This window comes from Geotrypetes seraphini, chromosome 3 (genome assembly GCF_902459505.1).
Source record: "Geotrypetes seraphini chromosome 3, aGeoSer1.1, whole genome shotgun sequence".
Taxonomy (NCBI): domain Eukaryota; kingdom Metazoa; phylum Chordata; class Amphibia; order Gymnophiona; family Dermophiidae; genus Geotrypetes; species Geotrypetes seraphini.
Window position 1 is genome coordinate 294495464 of NC_047086.1, and position 25681 is coordinate 294521144.

The 25681-nt window shown below is 43.3% G+C and overlaps 1 protein-coding gene across 1 annotated transcript in view; it reads left to right on the plus strand.

Annotated features, from left to right (window-relative positions):
- Positions 1-25681, plus strand: part of RYR2 (ryanodine receptor 2) — a 1389277-nt gene that overhangs the window by 467891 nt on the left and 895705 nt on the right. The window contains 1 exon segment of the mRNA XM_033937646.1: positions 21092-21188. Coding sequence (XP_033793537.1) covers positions 21092-21188 — 97 coding nt within the window.

Below are 25681 nucleotides of genomic sequence, written 5' to 3' on the forward strand. Positions count from 1 at the left end.
CTGCCAGTTAAGGAAAGGTTGTAGTGTAGAGTGAATAGTTTTGTATTTGATTCCTTTAGAATTTGGGAATCTTATTCTCATATAGTTGCTGATCAGGTGTTATTTGTCACTGGGTGGTGTTTCTATTAAATTCAACATGTAGTCTGGTGTTTTGCCATGGAAGATTAAAAAGATCAGGGTACATAACCTTGCTTCATAGAGGAGCCAGTGTCGTTCAAGGTAGAGGAGTATCACTTCATCATATTTAGTTGCTGAGAAAATAGGTCTGGGCTGCTACATTTTCAATGGTTTGCAGGATTTGTTTGTTGTTGTTTTTTTTGTATATTTTCTTTCTATCCTATATAAAGAACATTGCAATAGTCTAGGTGGGATACCAGTGACTGAACCAAGATTTGAAAGTTTTCTCTATCAAAACAATGCCAAATTTGTCTCAGCCCTTACCTCCCTTTCAGGAATAATTTTTTTCCTCTTGGTCCTCTCCACAAACAGCACTTACCCTTAGGGGCCACTCAACGGCAGTCTGCTGCATGAGGCAAGGGATGAAGTGGTAACCCCCTCCCCCCAAGGTACTCAAAAGAGAGGGCCCCTGAAAGCTGTGATCAGGAAAGAGAGTAAGTAGGTCCCCTCTCTTCAAACACTAGTCAGGCAGTTGGCCCAGGAAAAAAATTGTCAGCATTGATTATACTCAACAAAAAATTATTTGAGTTAAATTATGTTATCTGGTCCTTGACTCTGCATTGTCACATGCTATCATGTATTTTGCATCCTCAGGAGCCTTCTTCATGCAATAGTGGGTGCAGAGCTGAACTAGAACAATTCACCATACAAAATAAAGTCTGATCCTGGTTTCATCTCAGTATTAGCAATATAATCCTTCTCTAGCAGAGATACTGCTAGCTTTATTCCCAGATATTCATGCACTGGCATTAAATTTCTAGGCATACAAGGTTGGAAAAAACGTAGCATGTGATATATTCAGCACTGTGTTTTATGCTTTTTTTCCTAGCTGATTAAGTGCTTTATCCCCCTTAACAATTCACCATATAAAAATATTCAAATTGTGATCATCACCTCGGGAACAGCATGCGCTTACAACAGACGGGTTTTTGTTCGCCCCAGACCATGCTTTCAAAAAGAGCCAGATACTTTATGAAATAACACAATACCTCTTGCAAAAAGACACTCAAAACCTATATAGAAAATTTAACACCATAACAGCCCTAACCCACCTATGAAAAGGCAGTGCCATAAAATATTACACTGGACCCTAGTGTGCCAATATACCTGCTACTGGGAAACTGGAATAAACCAAACTAAACTAAAACTTAACTTTATATACCGGGTCTTCAACCAGAGGAAGCTCGACGCGGTTAACAATAAGTAAAAAAAAAAAAAAAAGCTAAAATACAAGAGGATTAATTTTCAAAATGTTTAGCAAATAGAAAAGTTTTTAAAGATTTACAGAAAGATTGAAAAGAGCTGGGACACCTCAAAATTAAAGGAAGTTCATCCTATAATTGGGGAAATTTAAAGCCAGAGAAAGGCTAAAATTCTTGACTCCTTGAGTTCCTTTCCTAGAAGGGAGGGAAAGTTTAAATTGTTGAGTGCCTCTCGCATATGAAAATTTATAAACATTCCATAGAAGAGGAACAAAAATACCATATAAAATTTTGAAAATAATACAAAAACATTTAAACTGGATTCTGAGATAAACCGGGAGCCAATGGAGACTCACATGGTTGAATTTGCTTTTTCCATAAATCAACTTCACAGTGGTATTCTGAATCAGTTGTAGTCTTTGGAGGCAGATCTTTGTGATGCCAAGATAAATGGCATTGCAATAATCTAGCCGAGATAGTATAATTGATTGGACCAAGACAGAAAAATGACGTTGATGGAAAAGAGATCTAAACTTCCTAAGCATTCGTAAACTGAAAAAACATTTCTTAACCATGGCGCCCGGGATTGACCATCCCCGCCCTCCCTTACAACACCACTGATGGAAGCCCTGAGTCTAGCTTCAGTTAGACAGGACAGTGCTTGAGATTGGATCGGTAGCATGAAATGTTGCTACTCTGGGGATTCTGGAATTTTGCTATCTTTGGGGATTCTGGAATGTTGCTACTCTGGGTTTTGGCCAGGTACTAGTGATCTGGATTGGCCACCGTGAGAACGGGCTACTGGGCTTGATGGATCATTGGTCTGACCCAGTAGGGCTATTCTTTTGTTCTTTTTTGTTTTGTTCTTTTTGAGTTTATTTGATCCTTAAAGGTGAGGGAAGAGTTGAAAAGTATTCCCAAATTCTTGGAGGAGAACTCAGTTTGTAGGGAGGCTCCAGAATCCAAAAGCTGGACTGTTACACATACTTATACAGCCACTATGGCCCTGATTCTAGGAACGACATCTTAACTCCTGGGCGCCATTCAGCATGGTTGTCAATCAACTGTTAGGTGCCATTTATAGAATCATGCCCAGAGGCGCCTAAACATTCTTAGGCGCTAGTAGGCGTTGATTTCTTAGTTGCGCTGCCATTTAGACCAGGTTGTCTTTGTCAAAATGAGTGTACCTAAGGTAATCCACACCGAAATTCCGCCCCAGACCCACCCTCTAACCACGCCTACTTGCCAACATGTGGCTCAGTGTAGACACCTACTGAGTTATGCACCTACCAGCTGGTAAAGGGCAGGCTGCTGGACCTTTATCACAAATGACTCATACCTCACATGGAATGCTGTTGCTTAGAAATGTGAATTTATTATAAAGTAAATGGCAGCATACACGAAAGAGCAGTAAATTGGTACAGCATTCAGTGTCAGAGGAGATAAAATTTACACCTGCAGAATGTAGAAAATACCCTGTCTGTTCTAACTTACTTATCTCACAGCTGCTGATATATTTCTTAGCTTTGCATTACAATCTATTAAGCATGTTCTGATTGGCAGCGGTGACTAGCATAATTAATCAGTTATTAACTAATTGGCCATAGATATCTCTTTCTTCTCCTAATTGGCTATATCCTTTACTGACGTTAAAGCAATTAGCATTGACGTGTGTCATTAAGGCAATTAGCATTTACGTATGTCATTACCAAACTTGGGGTGATGGTCAAAAACCATCTAACTTATCTCGGTCCAACTCACTTCTTCTCTGGGGCTTTCCAAAGGTTATCTGTGTATGACTTACACCCTTTCCCAACCGGTGCACACCCTATCCTGGTTCCGCATTCTTTAGAAAGGCAGGTGCTGTGGTTTGAATACGTGCAGGGTCTGCTGTCCAAAGCTGTCCATGTTTTCATAGGCCAAGGCAAAAACACCTGTTTCTGGTTTGTGCTGTTCTTGAAGATTATCTGATTTGCAAGGATGCTTCATAAATGTTCCTAAGCGTTTACTCTGAAATTACCCAACCTGTGGTTGGCAACTGTCAGTGAGACAGGCTTGACAGGGTTTTTTTGCAGATTCACAGATGTCCATGTTGTGCATAGCCCTCATGCCTGGTTTATTGTCCATTGCTTTGCCAAGCTTGGTTCTTGTGAACAGAGAACTTGGGAGCCAGGTATGGAGCAGGTGTTGGAGGGTCTCACATCTGCACCTCATAGGTCTCTGTATTTCAGCTGGTCAGTAGTATTGCAAATTCTTCTGCCTTCTTTAAGAGTGTGTGTGTTTTATCTTGATAAGCAGTCCAGGCTAGAGGAAGTTTCCACATAATACACAGAAGCAGCATCTCAAGTACAGTGTGTTTGTGAAATGGCTTGTTAAAGATGGTTACCCAGAAACCAATTTTGCTCAGCGTGGCATGTTTTTATGTCCTCTAGTCGTGTATTCAGGGTCTTCAGGGAGGGGGTCCCACAGGGATTCTTCTTCACAGCAAATTAATTATTTTTCATGTTTTTAAATTGTTTTTTTTTAATGGCACTTTCAATTATCAGCGCTGATTAAGCCAATTAAAAAAATTAACCCCCACCCCCATTTTACAAAACTACACAAAAGGTTTTTAGTGCCAGCCGGCATGCTAAATACTCTGCGCTGCTCCAGTGGTCATAGAGTTCCTATGATTGTCGGAGCAGCATAGAGCATTCAGCACTAAAAACCTCTTGTGTGGTTTTGTAAAAGGGGAAGTAAGTTAGGTATCTAAATCAGCTAGATAAGCCGATCGAGGTGCCTCTAACATCCAGCGCTGTTTATAGAATCTGGGCCTATGTGCTAGCATAATCCTTCACCTCAGTCGCACATTCAGAATATGGACAGACCCTCATGTGACACAAAATACACCCTAATCAAACGGGATTTCGCAAACATCATAATACCGAATATTCAATGCTAGGTCTTATAACCAATATTCATTATTTCCTAGACCATCACAAATCGGTTGCCCTATTTTCCTTAGATCTTTCTACGGCCTTTGACACCATCGATCACGTTCTTTTACTTAATCGTCTGGAATCTTTTGGCATCAGTGGACAAGTTCTAAACTGGCTTACTTCATTTCTCTCTGATCGTTCATCCATTGTTACTATTAAAGACGATCACTCTACTCCTTACTCTTCATCTTTTGGAATACCCCAGGGTTCTATTCTATCACCTCTTCTTTTTAATATTTTCCTCTCTCCTTTACTCACTATCTGTCAATCGTTGGGTTTTACTTCATTTTCCTATGCTGACGATATTCAACTTCTTCACCCATTTGACCCCGAAAAAGATGAAGAAATCAAAACAATTAATAGTAAATTAGACACAGTAAAAAACTGGCTTAGCTCTAATAAACTATCATTAAACATACAGAAAACTCAAACAATGTTTTTTACTTGGAGAAAAGATATCACCCCAATTTCTTCATTCTTACTCAACAACTCTCCAATAGAATCAGTATCTTCCTTAAAAATCTTAGGCGTAATCATTGACACTAACCTAAATTTTCATAATCACATTAGCCAAATCGTTAAATCCTGTTTCTACAAACTCCGTCTAATACGATCCATTTCTTCATTTTTAGAACCAAAATCCATTAACATACTTATTCATTCTATGATCATTTCAAAACTAGATTACTGCAACTCTCTGCTGTTCAACGTACCGCAAAAAGAAAAGAAGAGACTTCAAATAATCCAAAACACTGCAATAAAACTCGTTCATAAAACAAAAAAATACAACCATGTAACTCCACTACTGATCAAATCCCACTGGTTGCCTATTAATCACCGAATCACTTTTAAAATAGCATTCTTAGTTTTTAAAGCTCTGTTATTTAATGAACCACAGTTCATATCTAGAATGATTATTCCATATCATTCTCCCCGATCTCTTCGGTCGTTATCTCAAGACCTATTATCAGTCCCTTCTTTAAAAATAGTGGGTACAAGGAGAAATGAAATGTTTTCTGTTTTAGCTCCTCAAACTTGGAACGCTCTGCCACTCTATATTAGAAAAGAAAAAGACCTCATCTCGTTCAAAAAACTTTTAAAAACATTTTTATTCAATGATGCTTTTATTAACTGATAATTTAAATTTTTCTTTTTTTATCTTTTTCTTTTTCCATTTTTTTTCTTTTGCCCCTTCCTTATGTGTTTTTACCCTTTTTGTTTCTTCTTTCCTAAACCGAGATAATTTGTAACTTTTCCCCTTTTTCCTAGTGTATCCAGTTAGTCATGAAACCTTTTAGGTTTTAATACTGTTTGTTATCTATATTACTGTTTTTAAAATTTGTTTTAGGACTGTTTGTTCCCCCTTAATTTGTTTTAAACTGTACATCGCATAGAAAATTTTTATAGGCGATTTATCAAATAAAATTGAACTTGAACTTGAACCACAAAAACATACTTAGAAAAACTGAAACAAAGATCCCCTCAAGAAAGCCAGATTCTGTAAGCAGTGCAAATCCTGGCAAAAACAGAAATGCATTTTCTCCTGTACCGTGTAAAATACTAAACTAGAAAAATGTACATTTCACAAAGTAGGCACATCTCAGTCTTTAAAATGTATTAAATAAAATGATTTTTTTTTTCTTTTCAACTTTTTTTTGTCCGAACACTTTATTTTTCTGAATGGGCTGGTCCTAGTCTCTTCCACTTTCCATGCATCAGCCTTCTAAATTCTTTTCCAGGCTGGCTTTTCCATTTTTCTCTCTCCTCTTGTCTTCTTCCTTTACCCTAAATTCCATGCCCAATAGCCTTTCTTTTATCATCTTTTTAAACCCCTTTTCTGCCCTCATTCAACCCCTTCAAATACCCACCCCTTCCTCCCATAACCCTCCCCAGTACCCCCTTCACTTTTCAATGCCTCTCATCCTCTCTATGGTCTTCCAGGTCATAAGAACATAAGAATAGCCTTACTGGGTCAGACCAATGGTCCATCAAGCCCAGTAGCCCGTTCTCACAGTGGCAAATCCAGGTCACTAGTACCTGGCCAAAACCCAAGGTGTAGCAATATTCCATGCTACCAATACAGGGTAAGTGGTGGCTTCCCCATGTCTTTCTCAATAACAGACTATGGACTTTTCCTCCAGGACTTTTCCTCCAAACCTTTCTTAAAACCAGCTACACTATCTGCTCTTACCACATCCTCTGGCAACGGGTTCCAGAGCTTAACTATTCTCTGAGTGAAAATTTTTTTCCTCCTATTGGTTTTAAGAGTATTTCACTGTAATTTCATCGTGTGTCCCCTAGTCTTTGTAATATTTGACCGAGTGAAAAATCGATCCACTTGTACCCGTTCTACTCCACTCAGGATTTTGTAGACTTCAATCATATCTCCCCTCAGCTGTCTCTTTTCCAAGCTGAAGAGCTCTAACTGTTTTAGTCTTTCCTCATACGAGAGGAGTCATCCCCTTTACCATCTTGGTCGCTCTTCTTAGAACCTGTTCTAGCGCCACTATATCTTTCTTGAGATAAGGAGACCAGAATTGAACGCAATACTCCAAATGAGGTCACACCATGGAGCGATACAGGAGCATTATGACATTTTTAGTCTTGTTAACCATCCCTTTTTTAATAGTTCCAGCATCCTGTTTGCTTTCTTGGCCGCTGCCACACATTGGGCGGAAGGTTTCATCGTATTGTCTACAATGACACCCAGATCCTTTGCTTGGGCGCTAACCCCCAAGATGGACCCTAGCATCCGGTAATTGTGATTCAGGTTATTCTTCCCAATGTGCATCACTTTGCATTTATCCACATTAAATTTCATTTGCCATTTGGATACCCAGTCTTCCAATTTCCTAAGGTCCGCCTGCAATTTTTCACAATCCGCATGTGTTTTAACAACTTTGAACAGTTTAGTGTCATCTGCAAATTTAATCACCTCACTCGTCGTTCCAATTTCCATATCATTTATAATTAAGTTAAATAGCACCGGTCCCAGTACAGACCCCTGTGGCACTCCACTGTTTACTCTCCTCCATTGAGAAAAATGACCATTTAACCCTACCCTCGGTTTTCTATCCGATAACCAATTCCTAATCCACAACTGAACTTTGCCACCTATCCCATGACTCTTTAATTTTCTCAGGAGCCTCTTGTGAGGAACTTTATCAAAAGCTTTCTGAAAATCTAGATACACTATATCAACCGGCTCACTTTTATCCACATATTTATTCACACCTTCAAAGAAGTCAAGCAAATTTGTGAGACAAGATCTCCCTCGGCTGAACCCATGCTGACTCAGTTTCATTAAATCATGTTTGTCTATGTGTTCCACAATTTTATTTTTTATAATAATTTCTACCATTTTTGCCCAGCACCGAAGTGAGGCTTACCGGTCTGTAATTTCCCGGATCTCCCATGGAGCCCTTTTTAAAAATCGGTGTAACCCTCCAGTCTTCAGGTTTTCATATCACTCATTAAAGGCGATTTTTGCAACAGGTTACAGATCACTAACAGCAGGTCAGCAATTTCATGTTTGAGTTCTTTTAGTATCCTGGGATGTATACCATCCTGTCCTGGCGATTTATCACTTTTTAACTTGTTGATTTGGCTCAGTACATCTTCCAGATTCGCCGAGATTTCTTTCAGTTCCTTCGCATCATCACCCTTGAAAACCATTTCCAGTTCAGGTAGATCTCATACATCTTCTTCCGCAAAAACTGAAGCAAAGAATTCATTCAGTCTTTCCGCTATGGCCTTATCCTCCCTGAGCACCCCTTTTGCTCCTTGGTCATCCAACAGTCCCACAGATTCCCTCACAGGTTTTCTGCTTCTGATGTACCTAAAAAATTGCTATGAGTTTTTGCCTCTTTTGCAAGTTTCTCTTTATATTCTTTTTTATCTGTCTTTATCAATGCTTTGCATCTAACTAGACCTTACCCCACATAATCCCCTTTTCTTGTCTTTCATATCACTCATTTCAGGTTCTCACTCTTTCTCCAACACATCACTATCTCACTTCTCATATCTAAAATTTATGAAGGATTCACTATCCCCTCAAATTCCCACTCCATCTCTCCTATCCATAATTCCTTCTCCCCTTTTCTTCCTCTCTACTCATACCCCTAGCCCCATCCATTTTCTGCTCCATTCCCCTTTCCCTTCACTCACACCTCCTAGCCCCATCTTCTTACTCTATTCTCTTCTCTACTCATGGCACCTAGTACCATCCATCATCTCCTCCTTCTCTCTGCCCTCCATATCTCTCAGTCCCATCCATCTTTTGTTCCTTCCTTTCTTCTTCCCTCATACCCCAGTCTATCCATGTTCTGCCCCTTCCTCCTCCCCAGTCCCATCCATTTTCTGCTTTCCAGTATATCTGACCTTTTTTCTTGCTCCATGTCTACCATCATTCCCTTTGTATCCCTATCTGTCCTGTCCAACACCTTTCTTCTGTGTCCTTGTCCCTATCCCCATATTCAATATATTCCTTTTGTGTCCCAATCCCTCCCCCTGTCGTGCTTCTTCCTCATCTTCCCCTTCTTTCCCATTTCTCTGCACTTCCACCCCAGTCCGGTATCTCTTCCCTGCCCCTACCCCATGGTACTTTATCTCTCTCTCTCTCTCTCTATCTTTCTCTGTTGCCCCCTCCCTGGATGTAACATCTTTTCCAATCTGTCCTCCCATCCTCCATGTATTCCATCTTTCTCTCCCCATCCCAGCATCTGTCTCTCTCTATCCCCTGTGAATCCAGTTTCTTTCCCCCTCTCTTCTCCAGCTTCTCATCTAAGCTCTTATTTCCCTCTCCCCCCACCCTCATGGTCTGGAATTTCTCTCCCTACCCCCTATAATCTGGCATCTTTTTAAAACATTTTCTCCTTCCCATCTATGCATGCAATATCTCCCTCTCTCCTTCTACCCCCTCCCCAATGGATTTGGTATCATTCACTTCTCCTCCCTCTGTGCTGCAGCCCTTGAATCTTCCTGGGCAGTGTCAGCGATATAAACACGCTGCCTTTGGCCTGCCCCAGAAGCCTTTTCTCTGCAGCATCCCGCCTATGCTGGAACAATAAGCAAAGAGACAAAGCTTCTAAGCAGGCCAAAGGCAGTGTGCTTACATCACATGCTACCGGCAGTCCGGAAGATTTAAGGACTGTAGTATGGAGAGAGGGAGAGCAAGTTATACTAAAGAAGCTGATTCTCCATATGGACTTCAGTGTTCACAGTGCTATAGTAAAATAGCTGAAAACCTTCCACCTAGTGCAGGGGTAGGCAATTCCGGTCCTCGAGAGCCGGAGCCAGGTCAGGCTTTCAGGATATCCACAATGAATATGTATGAGATGGATTTGCATGCACTGCCTCCTTGAGATGCAAATCTATCTCGTGCATATTTATTGTGGATATCATGAAAACCTGACCTGGCTCTTGAGGACCGGAATTGCCTACTCCTAACCTAGTACAGTGGTACCTTGGATTACGAACATAATCCGTTCCAGGAGCATGCTCGTAATCCAAAATGCTCGTTTATCAAAGCGAGTTTCCATTATTTCCTATGGGGAAACTCGCTTTGATGCGTTCCCCCCCCCCCCCCCGAGAACCGGCATTGCTCCCCTCGAAGGCCTGAATGTGAACGTGAACTCGCAGGCCTTGAGCATGCTCAGATGCTCAAGGCCCAGCAGACGAGGAGGCCGATTTTCAAGAGTGCCCAGATGAGGGTAAGAAGCGGCGGGGGGGTGCCCAATTGTGTCGGGGGGGGGGTCGGATCGTGGCGGGGGGGTGCCCAATCATGTCTGGGGGGTCGGATCGTGGCGGGGGGGTGCCCAATCGTGTCGGAGAGGTCGGATCGTGGCAGGGGGGGTGCCCAATTGTGTCAGGGGGGTCAGATCGTGGCGGGGGGGGTGTCGGTTTGAGGCAGGGGGGGTGCTGGATCGCAGGGGGGGTGCCGGATTGCGGGGGGTGCTCATACATCGAGCCATGCTTGGTTTCCGAGGCACCGATTTTGCAAATGTTTTGCTCGTCTTGCAAAACACTCGCAAACCGGTGCACTCGTAAACCGAGGTACCACTGTAGATACCAGTGTGACCCACAAAGAGGATTGTATGAACATTAATTCTTCTTGGGACGAATTGAGATTTCTTCTTATTCTTTTTTTGGAGGGGAGGGGGGTTGGCAGTTTCGTCCTGTTTCTTTGTACTTCCTGCTCAATCCAAATCAGGGTTAGGATCCGGCAGCAGGAGCGTTCAATCACAGCTGTTTGGGTTTTTCTTTCTATTTAACATTCCCCAGCATTCTACTTTGGCCATTAATGAGATAGATCTGGGCTTCTTCCAGGACCCTGACTCTGCTCTTCCTTTCTTAGGGACGGAAGAGTTAAATATTCCTCTATCAGCATTCCCTAACCAGCTGTGCTGATTGGTTGTAGGAAAACCCTGCTCAACAGAGGACTGGATACAAAGAAGAAATTATTGACACTCATGCTTCATCAATAATAGTCATCACACAAGAAAGTCAATGTTTAATCACACATATACATGTATCTTTAATCCGTCTTTGCTAGGTCAAGCGAACAGAGTCGTGCCATTTTTGATCAAATAGACCAATCATAACAATTAAATATATAAAACTATCCACCCTATCCCATAAAAAAATTTCATCAATCCTTCCCTACAATGGCACCATAGAACTACTAGTATTATTATTATACAAATAACAAAGTCCTCTATGTAACATAAATTGTAATTAAGGAGGAAAAGACTTCAATAGCTTCTCAGTGACAAGTAAATAATCTTGTCACAAAATTTTGAAGCTATCATTAGTCAGAAAAACCTTCTTATTGTGAAAACAATAGGCTTATAATAATATTAGTTATTTTCAATTCACTCTGGTCTTATAAACAAAGAAGAATCACCACTTAACTTCCAAATTTATCATGCTCGGTGTCCATTGATTGTTCTACGGAGCTTCCTCGTTTCACTCTGGCTTCCTCAGGAACTAACATCATAGCTAAATTACCAGCAAATACTGTGCCATGCTAATCAATGGTGAATTTGATGCAGAACTTTGTATCGATCTACTGCTGCCGTTATCCTTTACATTGCAAGTGACCATAGAACTTTTCAAATAACCAACTCTGCAACTGCTTTCTAAAGTATACATAATAAGATAATTTAGGGAGTTACGTTTTATGTGCATGATTAAAACCAACACCGGTAGTGAACAGGTACATAAGGGGTTAACAGTTCAAAGCAACCGCAAAAGGTGTTCTTTTAACATGGATATTCATAGGGCCAGAAAAAGAGCATGACATACCCACTCAAGAAGTCAATTCCAGGCAAACCACTCAGGACGTCGGCAGTGGAAGAGAAGGGGTACAGATAAGAGTGACTTGCTAGATGAACGGAGTTCCTGGGGAGAGTGTCAGAAAGATGAGAGACATGCAGAGGAGTTACAGAATGAATGCACTTGGAAGTCGGTAAGAAGATAGATAGGGAGCCAAAGAAGTGATTTGAAGAAAGGGGTTATGCGAATGGCAAAAGATAAGCAATCTGTTGGATATGTGCAAAGAAAGAGAGAGAGGAGTCAAAAATGACTCCGAGGTTACAAGATGAGAATGTTATCCTTAGAAATAGAGAATGAAGGAAGAGGAAGGTGGGTTTAAGGGGAATGAGAAGCAGGGCAATAGTCAAAGTGAGTTAATTGGCCAGGAGTGGCTGCCAACAGGTTAACTTGCTTATATGTGGTTATCTGGTCATTTTCAGCAGTACATAATCACTTAGTGGCACTGAAAATAAGTGGTTGGTGCCAAAGTAGATGCGGCTACATCAAGGGCATTCTAGGGCATTTCAGGGGAGGGTTCAATTAGCTCCCAATATTTAGAGCAAACTGGCCATGTTTAGCACATAAATAGGACTACAGAAAAAGCTGTAGCCAATGGCCGGTTAAGTCCTACTACTACTACTATTTATCACTTCTATAGTGCTAAAAGGTATATGAAGCACTTTACATTTTGACATTTAATAGACTGTCCCTGCTCAGAAGAGCTTACACTCTTAACTTGGACAGATAGACATGACATATAGGGTTGGGGATGCAGAACCCAAGGTGAGAGGAGTTAGGAGTTGAAAGCAGTCTTGAAGAGGTGGGCTTTTAACTTAGACTTGAACACTACCAGAGTTGGAGCCCACCATTTGGATTCAATCAGTTTGTTCCAGGCATATGGCGCAGCTAGACAGAAGGGACAGAGTCTGGAATTGGCAGTGGAGGAGAAGGACATATATAGGAGGGACCTACCAGCTGAGCGGAGCTCAGGGGGGGAAGGGGGATAAATGAAGAGAGATAATGAGGGGCTGCCGATGAATGCATTTGTAGGTTAGTAAGAGGAGTTTGAATTGTATTTGGAAATGGATGTGGAGCCAATGAAGTGACTTTAGGAAAGGGGTAATGTGAGTATAGCGGCTCTTGCAGAATATGAGATGTGCAATTGAATTTTGAATGGATTGAAAGGGAGAAAGATGGCTGAGCAGAAGACCTGAGAGTAGCGAATTGCAGTAATTTAAGCATGAGATGATGAGGGCATGGATAAGGGTTTTCATAGTGTGCTGGGAGAGGAGGGGTGAGATTTTGGAAATATTATACAGGAAGAAACAGCAGGTTTAGTAGTATGTTGTATCTGGATGGAGAAGGAGAGAGGAATCAAAGATGACCCAGAGATTGCGCGCAGACAAGATAGGGAAGATGAGAGTGTTGTCTACAAAGACAGAGAATGGGGGGAAGTGGGAAGGTGGGTTTAGGCGGGCATGCACTAGCCATTATTTGAAAAAAAAAAAAAGGAAATTCAATGACAAGTCTGCACAGGGCCCGGCCTTCAGTTTCTGATTTTTTTGTGCTAGTGGCAGACATCCACCCCCCCACCCCCCCCCCCACCATCTACCATAGGCTGAACATCGTCCAGAAGTTCAGTCTTGGTCATATTTCGTTTCAAGTGACAGTGAGACATCCAGGCAGTAATATCAAACAAGCAGATAGGTCAAGATCGATGGGGATTGGTTAAAGGTTCTTGGATCTGGCCAGGAACAGGTCACTGGAAACTTTGGCAATGACTATTTCTGTCGAATGTAGAGGGTGAAAGCCTGATTGCTAAGAATGACTTGAAATGAAAGAAAGTCAAGATAATGGTGGTGAACAGTATGTTCAAGTATTTTGGATAAGAAAGGTAGGAGGGAAAGGGATGATAGAAAAAACAGGTAAGTTCTAATGAAGGTTTCTTTGAGGTGTGGTGTAACGACAGCATTTTTGAAGGCAACAGGAATAGTCGTAGTAGAAAGTGAAATATTGAGGATATGACAGATAATAGAGGAGAGTAGATGATGGGAATAGGATCAAAGGAACAGGTAGTGAGTTTGGAGGAGGAAAGAAGATGTAAAGATTTCTTTTCAGGGATTTTAGAAAAGGATGAAAGGATTGCAGGGGCTGAAGGAAGGTTGTGAGAATGAAGTGGGGGAAGGGGAGATGGAGGTTATCTGGTGCAGTACTCAAGATTAATCTTGTTAATCTTTTCAGGGAAATACTTAGCTATAGTCTAGGAAGACAGTGAAATAGGGGGGTGGGATTGGAGGAGGAGGCACTTGGAAGAGCCAGTTCATTGTAGAAAAGAAGCGAGGGTTGGAGCTAAAAGAGTTTGTCAAATGGATGTAGTAGTCTTTTTGGCAAGTGCAAGAGGAGAATGAAAGGAGGCCAGCAAGAATTTGAAATATATGAAGTCAGCATGAGCATGGGATTTCAGTCGAAGGTATTAAGAAGAGTAGGCATAGGTAGCTGATTCTGGGATGTCAGCCAAGGCTGGGGTTTGGCATGCAAGAGTGTCCTGAACTGAGGAGAGAATAGTATTATATTGTAGGAAGAGACACTCTAATTGATAGATTGGATAATATAATCTATTTATTTATTTATTTACTTTTATTTAAAAAATTTATGCATCACCTAAAACCTAGGCGGTTTCCAAAAACATACATAAGATAATAAAAACAAACAATATATAATACATAGATTAACAGCTGCCTTAAATCCTGCACTTGTGTTCAAAACCAGCATTACTTTTGTATAAATGCACTAACAAATAACTGTGTTTTTAATACATTTTTTAAACTGACTCGTTCTGCATTTAAACGTGATTGACCCGGCTTGGCATTCCAGAGCTTTATCCTTCCTATGGAAAACATAGAGGCAGTGGCGTACCAAGGGGGGGGGGGGGGCGGTGCGCCCCGGGTGCCAGCCCTGAGGGGGTGCTCCCGGCCTTGCCGTTCAGTCCCCCCCCACCCCCGAAGGACCGCTCGTCCCACTGACCTTCCTGCACCACCTATGAAGCAGCCCGCAGCAGGATCACGACGTCAGGATCCCTGAGCTGCTTGGGTGCTGCTTCCTGCGCTGCGGTCCCGCCCCTCCTCTGACGTCAGAGGAGGGGCGGGACAGCGGCGCAGGAAGCAGCGCCTAAGCAGCGCAGGGATCGCTGACTTCGCGATCCTGCTGCGGCTGCTTCATAGGTGGTGCGGGGAGGCCAGGGGGGCGAGCGGTCCTTCGGGGTGGGTCGGGGCATCAGGGTGGGGCAGGGGGCAGGCTTTAAAGGGGGAGGGGGTGACAGGCAGGCAGGCAGGCCTTCAAGGGGGGACAGGCCTTTGGGGGGTATGTGCAGACCTTCAAGGGGTGCAGGCCTTCAAGGGGGAGGGACAGGCCTTCAAGGGGGGAGCAGGCAGGCCTTCAAGGGGGGGCAGGCAGGCCTTCAAGGGGGGGGACAGGCCTACAAGGGGGTGGGACAGGCCTACAAGGGGGTGGGATAGGCCTTCGGGGGGGATGCATGCCTTCGGGGGGGGGTGTAGGCCTTTGGGGGGTGCAGACATTTAAGGGGGTGCAGGCCTTCAAGGGGGGGGAGAACAGGCCTTCAAAGGGGGGAAAGGCAGGCAGGCCTTCAAGGGGAGGACAGGCCTACAAGGGGGTGGGACAGGCCTTCAAGGGGGGACAGGCCTTCGGGGGGGGGTGCAGGCCTTCGGGAGGGGGGTGCAGACCTTCAAGGGAGTGCAGGCCTTCAAGGGGGGGGTGCAGGCATTCGGGGGGGGGGGGGTGCAGGCCTTCAAGGGGGTGAAGGCCTTCAAGGGGGGGACAGGCAGGCAGGCAGGCCTTCAAGGGGGGACAGGCCTACAAGGGGGGACAGGCAGGCAGGCCTTCAAGGTGGGACAGGCCTACAAGGGGGGGACAGGCCTTTGGTGGGGGTGCAGGCCTTTGTGGGGTGCAGACCTTCGGGGGGTGCAGACCTTCAAGGGGGTGCAGGCCTTCAAGGGGGGCACAGGCCTTCAAGGGGGGGACAGGCAGGCAGGCCTTCAAGGGGGGGACAGGCCTACAAGGGGGGGGGACAGGCCTTCAAGGGGGGGGACAGGCCTACAAGGGGGTGGGACAGGCCTTCAAGGGGGGTGCAGGCCTTCAAGGGGGGGACAGGCAGACCTTTAAGGGGGGACAGGCCTTTGGGGGGGACCATGGTTTAGAAGTACACGGAGGGAAGGGGGTGTTCAAAGAGACATGCATATGCCAAACTTTGGGGGAGGGGAAGAAATAATGGGTCTGAAAATAGAGGAGAGGGAGAGAGATGATGGACCATGGGATTTAGGGAGGGAAGGAACAGAAAGTGAGAGAAATTGGACACAAGGGATGGTGTGGAGGAGGGATAGAGATACTGGATAGGAGGGTAATTAGGAAAAGAAAGGGAGAGATGGTGGACTCTGGGGTGGTGGGGAAGGAGGGGGAGATGCCAGATGAAAGGGTAGTTAAGAAAAGGTGGATCTGTGGAGGGAGATGAAAAAAAGGAAAGATACCAGACTTCCTGGGAAGGGAAGGGAAATGGAAAGGGAGGACAGAGTTGGCAGATGGATGGTTAGCATGCAGAAAGAAGGAGACCCTGGCAAGCATGTTATCAGAAGAAAACCAGAGCCTTGGACCAACAAGATTTGAAATATAACCAGACAACAAAAGGTAGAAAAATTAATTTTATTTTCTGTTTTGTGATTATAATATGTCAGATTTGAAATGTGTATCCTGCCAGAGCTGGTGTTGGACTGCAAACGTGAGCTAGGATTTAACAGAGAAAGGAAAAGTCCTTTTTGTTTCTTTATTTTATTTACACCACAGCGCCAGTGTGGTTAGGAGAAGCCAAAGGGGGTGAAAAAGCTATAAAACCCACCAGGAGTTTTGAAAAAAATCACTCAACTGGGCAGGAAAATCGAATTGGCTGAATCGAATCGAAATTTTTTTTTCCTAAATCTGGCAGCATTAGTTTGCGCTACTGTCTTAGACTTTAGGACCTGGGATTGGGGAGAGATGGTATTCTCAGTACTTTATAATGCAAGTAAAACGAGGATTTGGTCAGACTTTTGAAGGGTCTGCAGAAAAAAAATATTGTATAGGCCGGGGACATGAGACAACAGGAAATGGGAACTTTTCTTCCTTCTATTTTTGTGAATGGAAAGGCTGAGGATGTCAGAGAGTTCAGTTAAAATATGTGCTTTATAAGAAAATATAATAATGTGTTTTATAAAGTTTATAGCATAGCTGGCCTACCCAGTGAGGTGTTCCTAGTGGTGATGGTGGCAGCGTGTCAATGTGTTGAGAGGAAGAGGTGGTCTGGGAAATTCTGCTGAGCAAACTCCGGGCCCATTTCCACCCCCCAGTTAGTCCACTCCACTCAACTGGTTCACACACTGAGTGGGTCTTTGGGTGTTGTTTTGGGATCTCTTCCAGTGGTTTATCTCCTTCTGGTCCAAGGAAGGAAACTTTGTTATCCTTAGCATTGACCTACAGAATATGTTTGTAACAGCGCTGCTTGTGTGGCATTAGGCTATGCAGTGATCGAAAGAAAAAAACAGACCTTTGCACATTTTTGCACTATATGGTGGGTGTATGAGGAGATTCACATTTCCTGCACAGCTAAGTCCATGTGAAGTATTTAACATCTAGCAAGGTCTCTGTTTGAAAGGAAAGATCTAAACTTAAAAATGAAGTGGCCAGAAATTATGGTAAAAGCAGATAGTGTAGCTGGTTTTAAGAAAGATTTGGACAAATTCCTGGAGGAAAAGTCCATAATCTGTTATTAAGACATGGGGGAAGTGTCTGCTTGCCCTGGATCGGTAGCATGGAATGTTGCTACTCTTTGGGTTTTGACCAGGTATTAGTGTGCTGGATTGGCTACCATGAGAATGGGCTACTGGGCATGATAGACCATTGGTCTGACCCAGTTAGGCTATTCTTATGTTATGTTCTCATCTGTAGGGGCCTTTGTTTTCACTTCTTATTTTAATGTATTTTTTTTCTGGGAACTTATCAGTGTTTTTTATAATGGGAACAAAAATGGAAGAGAATTAATGTGTGTGGGATGAGGGGGTAACTAATTTCTTCAGCTAAATAATTCAATCCCCTTCAAACAGACATAGGAGAACTCACGCACCATTCACACACCCTCCAACCAAAAATGTCAAAAGGAAAAAACTGTTCGACAACCTCCTAGCCATTCGAGCTGCAACACTCGACCCCCAACTCTACAACCAATTGACATCGACCACAGACTGCAAAACCTTCAAAGAGAAATAAAAACCCTTCTATTCAAAAAACACATAAAACCGAACTAACACAATCAGAACTGTCCCAAGCATCACCTGCAACTACTCCATATGTACTTCTGATGTCATGACAATTCAGACATAATTTATGTTATGTTATATTTGGAATAAAAGAAAATTTTCACTGCCTGTTTCTATTCTGACCATTTATTCCGTTTCATGGTCATTACAAAAAATATTTTTTTACATGGGGGGGGTGTCAAAAAATGATGGGCCCCGGGTGCCACATACCCTAGGTACGCCACTGCATAGAGGCTCTGATGTCTGCATAATATGTATGTATGTCCATCTCTCTGCAAACTGACATTCGCATACCATGTTCTGACCATAATGATCTCCTTTGTCGATATATCTTTTAAAATCATCAGGGGCTGAATGATGTAAAACTTGGTGAACTATTGAGGAGAGGAGAGGTAACACAGTGGTGGAGAGGGTGCAAGAGTCAATAGCCTGAAGATTTCTAAATGTGTTGCTGATGATTGGATGAAAGTTGGGGGGTGACTTTGTGTGAAACTTATCAGATGGTGGTCAGAGAAGAGAAGAAATGAGATGAAAAACTGAGAGAATAAGCAGTTGGAAAAGAAGACAAAATTGAGGCACTTGGTAGCAAAGCATACCAGGAAACTGAATGAAGAGGTTAAAGCAAGACAGGCACAAAAATCAGAAGTATCGATATCATGAATGTTAAAGTTCTCATGAATGAGGAAAGGGGGAAGATGGTGCTAGACAGGAGGAAAGCCAAGAGTCAAAGTCAGTGAGAAAGGAAGAGAGGGGGAATTGATAAATAATTGCTAGTCGGAGAGTTAGTAGAGTGAATAGACAGATGGAGAGGACTTTAAAGGAAGAAAAGCAGTGAGACAGAGGTGGAAGAAGAAGTTGAAATCTACATGAAGGTGAGAATAGCAGCTTGACACCACCACCATGGCCAACTGGAAAAAGTATATGGGAATAAAACAGTAGTCTTCATGACACAAGGCAGTAACTGAAGCAGAGTCTTTAGAGAAAAGCAAAGTCTCAATTAGAGCAAGAAGATGAAGAATATGAGAGATAAAGAGGTTGTGAATGTAGGTGAGTTTGCTGGCTATAGAGCAGGCATTCCACAGGATACGTGAGCAAAGGAAACAAGAGGGAGGAAGGAGAGGAATAGAAACAGGATTAGTAAAATAAGGATTCTAAAATAAGGTGCACCCAAATCCCAAAGCGTGCAACTGAAATAGGAACGTGCCCATGAGAGGTGCTGGGATGGGTTAGGGGCATTTCTAAACTTTGTGCACATTATCATATAGAATACTGGGGATATACACCCAAATTGGGTGCTTGGAAAGTATGTCAGGTTTCATGAGGCATAAGTCAATGTACTCAAATATGGACACCAAAATCAGCATCTTTGAGTGTCCATTATAGAATGACATTGAGGGCCGATATTTTTTGGGGGGCGCAGATTTTTTTTTTTTTTTACCAAATCTAGCCTTATGCCCACTTATTTAGTGCTGATATCTGGTTATGGTCCACTATTGAATATCTGGGTATAAAAACCCACAGCAACTGAACATAACCACTATCCATATAACTTTATGCCCTCTCACTCACAAAATGTCCTACCTAGGCACAGGCTAAATATTTATAGGATAAGTGCCTATATCTTTATCAAATAGCCCCAAAAGGTGTACCTACTTGGTAACCTGTCATAAAATTATTCTCTATGTATAGTGTCTGCAAGTTTGGGTTTGTCTGCTTTCTGTGTAGCATGTGGCTGTGAGACAGCTTTACTTCTCTGTTTGTTTTGTGCATATGAGGTCAGCAAAGTTGTTGACCTTCAGCTAGATTGCTTTCATGCTGTCTTTAGTCTCAATCATGTTTGCTGTTCGTTATTGATGGACAGAGCAGAGGTTATGTAGTCAATTGATGTTGTACCAGTGTCTATTATCTTTACTGTAGTGCTCTCATTTTGTCGTACGATCAGATGTCACTAGTTTTAATGTTGTTTCCAAGTCATTTGATATACCGTTTATCAAATATTACCTAAACGATTTACAATGAAGAGATAAATTAAAAGGCCGGGACAGAAGGGATCTCTCTCGTCTCCTGTCCTGGCCGCTACAAAAAAATTTGATTTTACTCCCCTACCCCCCCCCCCCACGTACCTTTTCTGTTGCCCCCTTCTCCCCACATATCTTTTCAGTTATCCCTGGTGGTCCAGCGGTGTATGGGCAGGACCGCGTTCCTGCCCTGCGCACCTCCTTCAGGGCTCGTGGCGCACAGGCACGCAGGAGTGAGCTTCTGGAGCTCCTGCGCAGCCCTGCGTCTCTCGCTGAATGTCTGACGCCAGTTCTCGCAGGACTCGCCGACTTCATGTCAACCATGTGACGGTGCTGTATAGAGAATCACGCCTCTTAAGTTTGGGTGCCTAAAAAATCAGTGCTAATTAGAGAATTCGGGCCTATCTGAAAACCAGCTGTTTTGGGGGTGTTATAGGCATGGATTTCGCATGGCTAGTTAAGTGCTGATATTTAGTACTTAACTGGACAAGGTAATCACATAAATAGAACCATGTAAAAGTCAGTCCTATCTATATATGGTGCCACATAGCTGCTTAGGTGCTGAATATCACATTTAACTAGTTATGTGTTAGCAGACTCTTCAAAACCGGAAATTCAATGGTGAAGCCTGGATAAGGCCCGGCATTGAATTTCTGGGCATAATGCTGGTGGCAGTCAACAAAACACAAAACACTGAACACAGTCGGCTGAATATCAACCCCTGAGATTCTTGTGCTTCATTCTGCTGGATTTTCACCTGGAAAAAGAAAGAAAATTTCTCAGCAAATTAGGTGTTCTATGGGCATAGGCCGCTCTCACCACTACATGGTTTCTTCTAAACAGAACTTTACTGTATAGTTGCAATCTGAGTAGTTAGATCCTCTCACCTTTCTCATGTTGTGGATTTGGTTGATTAACTAATTGTCCTAATTTTCATAGGCGCTATCTTTTGTTTTGTAAAGGCAATCGGCCAGCTGCTGTCCATAGCAATTAAAGATGATGGCTTTGCATGGGGACTATAAATGACTTCTCTTTTATTCCAGGATACTTAATAGGAGGTGATGTGCTGAGATTGCTGCATGGTCACATGGATGAATGTCTCACCGTCCCTTCTGGGGAGCATGGAGAAGAACAGAGGAGGTGAGAATCTGAGTTGAAAACTCAGAACTCTTTTGTCAATTTGCAGTTGAATGCTGATGACAAAATAACCTTGTTTTCTTCTCTTCCACATAGCCCAGATTCTCAAAATGCGTTCCATCTATGAAATGGCCATATGATCTGTGTTTTATGAATTCGTTCAACATTGTTGTTGGTTGAAGGGCTATTTCCTTTGTGTGTTTTTGAGCCTTGAGAATTCTGAAATACAGATACATTGGGCACTCAAATGTTCTTCCACTTAGCGAGCTGCAAAATGTATCCTCTCCATAGCTGACAGTGGAAGTGTTTTATTTTGAAATTAATCTCATTCTGTCATCTTGCGATAAAGTCTGTGACAACAGTGAAAATAGAAAACGTTCTGAATCGGTTCCACAACATTCACTGTATGCTAATTCAATAGTTAGATGCCCATTTTAACTTTATTATCCAATTTGAAAATTAATATGAAGAATTAGACTTTCAACAGTATTTATTTTTCCGTAATTTCTTTCTCTGCTTATCTAGCAGCTTCCTCATTCTCTTTTGGATTTTCTGCTCAATCAGAGCTGGTTCCTGCTGAGGCCAGGGCACCATCAACCTTTAATTGCAGTTGTATGAGGACGAGGGTTCCCATATGTAACCTACCCCCTCGTCTGCAAAGCTGTGCTAGCGGCTAGAGATTTAAAGGGCTTCGGGGCTGTTGCTGCGTGGCAGCCGCTAGTGCGGCTTTGTAGAAGAGGGGTTTAGTCTCTGCCTTAGGAGAATTGGAATTGACTATACAGTAATTTCCTTTGGGACCCAATGTGTGTACATCCTTTTTTTTTTTTTTTTTCTAAATTCTTTATTCATTTTCAAAACTTTCATTAAGTGCAACAGAGTACAATCACTTTACAGTTTAACATCACTTACTGACCCATCAATGAATAGGTTACATTAAATATCCCCCCTCCCCTAAATCCATCATTAGAACTGTAGCATAAGATAACATTACGTATCTCCCCCCTCCCCCCCATCCTGGACGTTTATGAAGAAAAGGGAAAAGAAAATTAAAATGTAATCTGTACAATATTTTGCTAATGGCTCCCAAACATCATTAAACTTCTTAAAATGCTCCTGCTGTGTGGCAATTACTCATTCCATTTTAAAAATATGGCATAATTAATTCCACCAAAAACTATAGCTTAGTCGATCATAGGTTTTCCAATTTTTCATAATGTGCTGAATGGCAACACCTGTCACTATGGGGTCCTTTTAACAAGCCACGCTAGTGGGGTTAGCGCGTCGGGCATTTCATCACGTGCTAACCCCCGCGGCTGGCTAAAAAACTAATGCCTGCTCAATGCAGGCGTTAGCGGCTAGCGCGGAAGGCAGTTTAACGCGCGGTATTACACGCATTAAACTCCTGCCGCAGCTTGATAAAAGGACCCCTATGAGTAAAAATTTATTATTATTGGAGGAAATTTGGCTCTTAGCCCTCATTAATGTACCAAATAACACCGTATCTCTATAATAAAACCCTAAGCAGCGTATGCGCACTCCTACCTACGTGTTCCGTATGTCCATGGCCGGAAGGAGTGCACATGTGCGCCTACAACTGCCCCACACTCTCGGCTCTGTTTGCATTCCAGTGGCAGCAACTGAGTGGTGGAGAGTAGCCCCGCTCCGCCCGTTGACCCTCCACAAACCTCCCGGCTCCAGCAGTGTAGGCAGCACTTTAAACACACTGCTTCATGCCCATCTACTGCCGATTTCCTCTGCCGCATCTCTATGACATCATCAGAGACAGAAGCCGCAGAGGAAATCGGCAGTAGAAGGCTACGAAGCAGGGTGTTTAAAGTGCTGCCTACGCTGCTGGAGCTGGGAGGTTTGTCGGCGGTGGGAGGGTCGGATGGGAGGATTAGGAGCAGGCCAGATTGAGCAGGACAATGCAGTAAAAGAAGGGGGAGGGGACGAATGGAGCAGGTCAGATCACAGTAAGAGAAGGGAAAAGGGGGTGGGGGAATGCTGCTACTGCTGCACAGGGACCTGGAGGGGAAGGGAAATACCGCTGCTGCTTCTACACAGGAAAGGGGGGTGATAGGAGGGAAATGCTGTTGCTGCTGCACAGGGAAATGGGAAAAAAATGACAGACAGACAGCGGGAGAGAGGGAGACAGAAAGAAAGAAAGACTCAGGGAGAGGGACAGAAAGACAGACAGAGAAAGGGGGCCAGGGAGAGAGAGAGAGAGTCAGCTGGAGGGAGACAGATAGACATATATTCTAGCACCCGTTAATGTAACGGGCTTAATGACTAGATAGAAACATAGAAAGATGACGGCATCAAGTCTGCCCACCTTACTGACCCACCCCTTTAGTTTATTTCCTAATAACCCAATTCCTTAACTTAACCTTCGTAGGGATCCGACATAGGCATCCCATTTGTTCTTAAAGTCTGGTACGCTGCTTGCCTCGATCACCTGCACTGGAAGCTTGTTCCAATGATCCACCACTCTCTGTGAAAAAATACTTTCTGGTGTTGCCATGAAATTTCCCGCCCTTGAGTTTGAGCGGATGTCCTCTTGTGGCCGAGGGTCCTTTCAGAAAGAAAATGTCATTTTCTACCTCGACACGTCCTGTGATGTACTTAAATGTCTCAATCATGTCTCCCCTCTCCCTACGTTCTTCGAGAGTGTAGAGCTGTAATTTGTTCAGCCTCTCTTCGTACGAGAGACCCTTGAGGCCTGTAATTATCCTGGTAGCCATCCGCTGAACTGATTCAATTCTGCGCACATCTTTACGGTAATGTGGCCTCCAGAATTGTACACAGTATTCTAGATGAGGTCTCACCATGGCCCTGTACAATGGCATTATGACTTCAGGCTTCCGGCTGATGAAACTTCTATTAATACAACCCATCATCCGCCTTGCCTTGGATGAAGCCTTCTCCACTTGATTGGCAGTTTTCATGTCTGCACTGATGATGATTACTCCTAAATCTCGTTCTGCTGAAGTCCTAGTTAAAGTTTCTCCATTCAAGGAGTACGTCCTGCATGGATTACCACTTCCGAGGTGCATGACCTTGCACTTCTTAGCGTTGTAGCCTAGTTGCCAGGTTGAGGACCAACTTTCCAAAGTAAGCAGGTCCTGCTCCATATTATTTTTTAAATTGCAATCACCTACTATATTACATAGTTTGGCGTTGTCAGCGAATAATGTTATTTTACCTCTAAGCCCCTGAGTCAGATCCTCTATGAATAAGTTGAAAAGGAGTGGACCCAGGACTGAGCCCTGTGGCACTCCACTGGTCACCTCCGATGTTTTAGAGGGGGTACCGTTGACCATCACTCTCTGAAGTCTGCCACTTAGCCAATCCTTGACCCATGCTGTTATTATCTCTCCTAACCCCATCGATTTCATCTTGCTTAGCAACCTGCAGTGTGGGACCTTGTCAAAAGCTTTACTGAAGTCCAGGTACACGACGTCCAAAGACTCTCCCAAGTCCAGCCTTCTTGTTACCCAATCAAAGAAGCTTATGAGATTGGATTGGCAGGACCTACCCTTGGTGAAACCATGTTGACTGGGATCCCAAAGATTCCCCTCATTCAAGACCATGTCCAATTTGCGTTTAATTAGTGTTTCCCTGAGTTTACCCACTATTGATGTGAGACTCACCGGTCTGTAATTCGCAGCCTCTGCCCTGCAGCCCTTTTTGTGCAGAGGAACAACGTTAGCTGTTTTCCAGTCCAGGGGAACTTTCCCCATGCTCAGGGAGAGATTGTAGAGCACGGACAACGGTTCTGCCAGGACATTACTCAACTCTCTGAGCACTCTTGGGTGTAGATTGTCTGGTCCCATGGCTTTGTTCACCTTGAGTCTTGTCAGTTCGATGTAAACTTCACTTGGAGTGAACTCAAAATTCTGAAAAGGGTCTTCCGCGTTTTGCTTCGCCTTCAATTGCGGACTGTGTCTCGGTGCCTCGCAGGTGAAGACCGAGCAGAAGTATTCATTCAGTAGTTCAGCTTTATTGGAATCTGCTTCCACGTAACTTCCGTCCAGTCTTTTAAGGCGTACTATCCCTCCTGTGTTCCTTTTCCTATCACTAATATACCTGAAGAAGGATTTGTCCCCTTTCTTAATGTTTTTTGCCAGAGTTTCTTCCACTCTAAGTTTGGCCTCCCTAACTGCCGTTTTGACTGCTGTAGACCTGGTCCTATATTCTACGTTAGCTACTCTTTCCCCCGAGTGCTTGTAGGAAAGAAATGCTTTTTTCTTCTCCTTAACGAGTTGCGAGATTTCCGTGGTGAACCATTGAGGTTTATTGTTTCTTTGTCGTTTATTTACTGCCTTAATAAAGCGGCTAGTTGCTTCGTGTATGGTTGATATTCGTGTATGGTTGACCACATAGCTTCCACATCACCGGTCTCTGCTTGGTCCTGCAGCGTCCAGTGGACAAAATCTCCCATGCATGCGAAGTCAGTTCCCCGGAAATTGAGTATCTTTGTTTTTGTGCTTGATTTA